The sequence below is a fragment of the Alosa pseudoharengus genome, unplaced genomic scaffold (assembly GCF_046254945.1).
Source record: "Alosa pseudoharengus isolate Yale_2024_CS ecotype anadromous, Long Island Sound unplaced genomic scaffold, YU_APseudo_1.1 YU_APseudo_1.1_scf_11, whole genome shotgun sequence".
Lineage (NCBI taxonomy): Eukaryota > Metazoa > Chordata > Actinopteri > Clupeiformes > Clupeidae > Alosa > Alosa pseudoharengus.
In genome coordinates, this window is record NW_027468576.1 from 23,243,333 (window position 1) to 23,248,332 (window position 5,000).

Consider the following 5,000-nt stretch of genomic DNA (forward strand, 5'->3'; position numbering starts at 1 on the left):
TTCTGATGCTTCAGTGGGCCGCAGTGGTGTAAAGGTAATTGAGTAGATGAGAGTAGAGCGTTGCTGAAGTTAAATCAGGGGGTTGTTGGCGAACCTCTTCATTTTATTGAGTGGCGTTGTAATGGAGGTGGTGCTGATGCGGTTCTTGTTCTCATTCTTGTTTGTCCGATGAAAGCCACCAGTCTGTGAAAGCCTTTATATATCGACGGATGGTGTGATACTTTGGTATTTAATGGTTGAACACCCCCAGGTTTTAATTGATCATGTGCATTTAAGCAAAAAACAGCTTAATGCAGCTTATCAGTGTAACAGTGTGACTCACTTTAGTGAGTTTGGGGAGAAAATACTTTTAGCTCTTTTACTGGACTGGGACAAGAAAGGTCAGTAGGCAATAAAACCACATCACAGGTTTTATGTTCGCGAAACATCTTGAATGAGTGGACCAAGAGTGGCTTTTTGATTTAACAGTGGGGACTTTGTGCATCAGCAAATTGTTTTCTTTTTGAATGGTTGCCATTTGCTTGTGTCACACTCTGAAAGCGAGTACTTAGATACATCCCTTGATACCAATAGTGTTTGATCCACAAATGCAGGGAACTTAAAAAGATCAGCAAAAAGGAAATGACATTGTAGCCTCCTATACAGTATGCAAGTGTGTGTGTGTGTGTGTGTGTCTGTGTGTGTGTGTGTTTTACACTCACCTTTGAGTCTGTAAGGCAACATTCATCTAATGAGCATCTATGCACGTTAAATCCCGCAGAAACATAGCTAATTAACCTTATTACTGAGAGGGCAGAAACATCTCCCTCATCAATCTCTTTGCTTATCTAATTAAACTGCTCAACCCCCCCTTTGCTCACCAGTTCGTCGCTTAAGAGATTATGCTACAACAAAGTGAGCCAAGGATTAGGTTTTTGCACCATAGTGACACGCACCGACACAGGAATTGTTTGTACACACACAGACTAACATAGACAAAACACACACACACACACACAGAACACAGAAAACACAGGCATGCAAGCAGCAGTTGGCATGCCTCTAAAGGCTGCCGTTTATTGAGTTATGATTCGCTGTTTCACGTCCCTCCGAGGGCCTGCTCTATTTACCAGACGCATTACTTATTCCAAAGGGACTTGTTCTCTGTCCAAAAAGCCCTTATTTCATTCCCACAGAAAACGAAGCAAATTAGACTCTGCCTTTGTTTCATTGGCTCGCCTCTCCTCGTGTTCCCCCTGCTCGGCGACTGCATAGTCCCGGCTCTGCGATATGCAGTCCAGGCTTTTTCCATATTTTTCCCCAACTTTAGGAATTATGTCGAACAAACCTCAATCTGAGGGTTTCCATCAGGACATTGGTGGCTTTACATGTGCGCATTAGCGGGCTTTATATAGGAATGGCAGAAATGGCTTCTGTAAGGAGCTTGGGAATAATATGGAACGACTAGACCAATGAGATATCAAGACAGCGCTCCTGTCGCTTTCTATGCTACAGCCTTAAGCGGTCTGCATTACAGTCTACTAAGGCCGGCAGACACTCTGATTACATAATAGGTTACAAACCATCCAGTTCAAACACCACTTCACCCAGGAAACACTCTGAAGTACATTGATGGAGTGGGTTATGTTGCATCAGAGGTCTCCACATCCTCCTCAGCATGATTACTTATCTACTCATTTACAAACCAATGCAATTGCAATTTATTAACGTGTATGAATTGCACCATATAAGTAAGCTAGCTTAGCCTTGTTTGCAGTCTTTCCCACTCTGAACTTATGAGTGGCACTCCTGATTATCTGAATGCACCTGAGCCCAGTACCCAAGAGCATTTTATTCGCACTACTCTTTTTGGATTTGCACCTTTCCCCAGGCTTCCTGGTGAGGAGGTCTTATTGGCCTACCCATGATGGCTCAGTTTCAGTAGCCTGGGAGCCCTTGTGGAGGCACGTGCCTCACCACCAGCTGGAGATATTAAAGTGTTACTGAGAACCTCCTTCCCGTCCTCAGCAGATCTAGGGCTCCCGTTGCGCTGCAGGCTGCCTCATAGCCCAGTCTACCTCTTCCAGCTACCACCACCCTTCCAAAAAAAAAACCCTAATCAGGCCTGCCGTGCATATCTGCAGCATGAATCAGCACGGGGGTAAACAGATCCACCTGTCGGCCAGGCCTCTGACTGACAGCCCGTCGCTTCCTGTTGGCCGCGGTGCAGGGAAGCGCGCTCCGATATCATCGGGCCGCAGTCAGCCGAGCCGGACTTTGATCCAGCCCCGGGGCAAAAAAGCGCAGGGGTGGGGCAGAACCCAGACCGCCCGTCTGCCCACCCGCTCTTACACTAAGATTGTGCTCTCACGAGAGACAGAGAGAGAGAGAGAGAGAGGGAGAGAGAGAGAGAGAGAGGGAGTGAAAGAGAGAGAGAGAGGGAGTGAGAGAGAGAGAGAGAGAGAGAGAATGAGTGTCGACACTTTGCTGGAATGGAAACAAATGTGGTTAGGAGGCACTTGCGGAGGGGGAAAAAAAACAAACACGCGTGCACTGAGGACGCCGAGGCGATTCAAGGCCTCAGGCCTGTTAGCCGTCTCGTCAGCTCTTAGCATTACGCAACAGCCTCATCTCATGTACTGTAACAACTGAAACAGTGCAGCCTATCTACCATAACAGCTGAAGTTCGAATGGATCAGGTCCCTACTGAGATAAACCCCCAGCTGGAGACTCTGAACTTAACAAGTCTCTCCTATCGCAGATGAAGTTATTGTTTTCCATTGTTACTAATGCAAGCGTAACACTTCCAACCCTGTTCCCTGTAAGACTGAGGGCTAGTCTTGTGTGCTTCAGTGCAGCCATGTCTCTAGCGAGACAGTGAGGCTACACAAGCAGGCCAAGACGAGCAGTGCAGTGCTCATCCAGCACTCCTGCAGAGCTCTCCTCATGGTCCTCATGGAGCTCTCCAGATTCTGAACTGCACCGGGAGCATTTACGGCCCCTTCGAGGTTGTTTTGTCTCTGGGTAGGTAGGAGTGTGTGATGTGTTGTGTTGTGTTGTGTTGGGTTGTATCCTATGGGGGTGGGTGGGATGGATGGATGATGGAGCCCGGAGGCTGGTCTGCTCGCTGCGATAGCCCTCAGCAGAGCCAGCAGCGGCGGCGGCGGCGGGAGGGAGGGCCTGGTCTGAAATAGATTGCTATTCGTGGGGCTCGTGCGAGAGAGAACATCACAGCGCTAGTTACAAGGGAGTGTTTACAACCAGATTCCTCCCCATGGCAGGATATCAGAGCCAAGCAGCGGTGGCTGGGAGGGTGGAGGCGGGGGGTGCTGCTGGTGGTGATGGTGTGTGTGTGTGTGTGTGTGTGTGTGTGTGTGTGTGTGTGTGTGTGTGTGTGTGTGTGTGTGTGTGTGTGTGTGTGTGTGTGTGTGTGTGTGTGTGTGTGTGTGTGTGTGTGTGTGTGTGTGGGGAGGGGGGGGGGGGGGGGTGATGGCTGCTCCTTTGCATGGCAGCGTATCAGAGACGGCGGTCGGCTGAAAACACAGATCTTTGATCTGGCCCTGCATGTGGCCGGAGCTGAGAAGAAGGAAGAGAAAAAAAAAGAAAACGTTTTTTTTTTCCTCCTTTTCTTTCCTCTCCCTCCTTCTTCTCCTTTTCTTTCCTCTCCCTCCTTCTTCTCCTTTTCTTTCCTCTCCCTCCTTCTTCTCCTTTTCTTTCCTCTCCCTCCTTCTTCTCGGTTTTCTTTTCCTCCTCCTGCTTCATGCCTCTAATTCCTGGCAGCTCAGATCTGCTCTGTTTGAAGATTAGCACGGTCAGTGCTGTTAGGAGCGTTACACAGAGTTAGTGGAGACATCAAATGTGTGTGGGTGTGTGTGTATGTGTGTGTGTGGGTCGGGATAGTGTCGTCTCTCTGTGTGTGTGTGTGTGTGTGTGTGTGTGTGTGCATATTTCTACATTTGGATGAACTTTTGTTTGTGTGTGTGTGTGTGTGTGTGTCTGTGTCTGTGTGTGTGCATATTTCTACATTTGAATGAACTTTTGTGTGTGTGTGCGTGTGTGTTTGTGTCTGTGTCTGTGTTGACTGGCAGTGTATGTAATAGTATTTTGCAAAGTGTGTGTGTGTGTGTGTCTGTGGGCTGTATATGTCTTTCTTCAGTCCAGGCAGCAAGCGTGTCTTTCATACATGTGTTTGCTGGTGACTGTCTCTATGATATTATGTTGATGTGTGCATACATGTGTTGCTAATTGTGTTTATGATGTGTGAATGCACATCTGTGTCCTTGCAGTGCTGATGGTGTGGATGATGAATGGAAACGTATGTGTGTGTATGTATGCGCACACATCTGCTGTTGTCTGATGCACTGATTCTGTCCGTTTGTGCAGGAGAGAGGCCATACCAGTGCCCTTACTGTGACAAGGCCTTTAGCAAGAATGATGGACTGAAGATGCACATCCGGACTCACACACGAGTATGTATCACTCTCTTTCTTTCTGAAATCTCTTTCTCTCTATCTCCCTCTCTATCTATCTCTCCTCCTCTCTCTTTCTCTCTCACTCTCTCTATATCTAGCTCTCACATCTCTCTCTCTCTCTCTATCTCTCCCTCTCACTCTCTCTCTTTCTCTCCCTTTCTCTATCTCTCTCTCCCTCTCCCTCTCTCTCTTTCTCTCCCTCTCACTCTCTATATCTCTCTCTCTCTCTATCTCTCCCTCTCACTCTCTCTCTTTCTCTCCCTCTCATTCTCTCTTTCTCTATCTTTCTCTCCCTCTCACTCTCTCTTTCTCTATCTCTCTCTCCCTCTCCCTCTCTCTCTTTCTCTCCCTCTCCCTCTCTCTCTTTCTCTCCCTCTCCCTCTCTCTTTCTCTCCCTCTCACTCTCTCTCTTTCTCTCCCTCTCACTCTCTCTCTTTCTCTATCTCTCTGCTACCCGTATGGAGCTGGTTTTTATTTTCTCTTTCTTTTACCACTACCTTTCCCACCCTGACACCTTTTGAGTGAGTGAGTGAGTGAGTGAGTGAGTGA

General features: G+C 47.9%; 1 protein-coding gene across 1 annotated transcript in view; it reads left to right on the forward strand.

The window, feature by feature from the left end:
- prdm5 (PR domain containing 5) overlaps window positions 1-5,000 on the forward strand; it is a 53,990-nt gene that overhangs the window by 31,840 nt on the left and 17,150 nt on the right. The window contains exon 14 of the mRNA XM_076277444.1: window positions 4,363-4,448. Coding sequence (XP_076133559.1) covers window positions 4,363-4,448 — 86 coding nt within the window. The remainder of the gene's footprint in view (window positions 1-4,362; window positions 4,449-5,000) is intronic.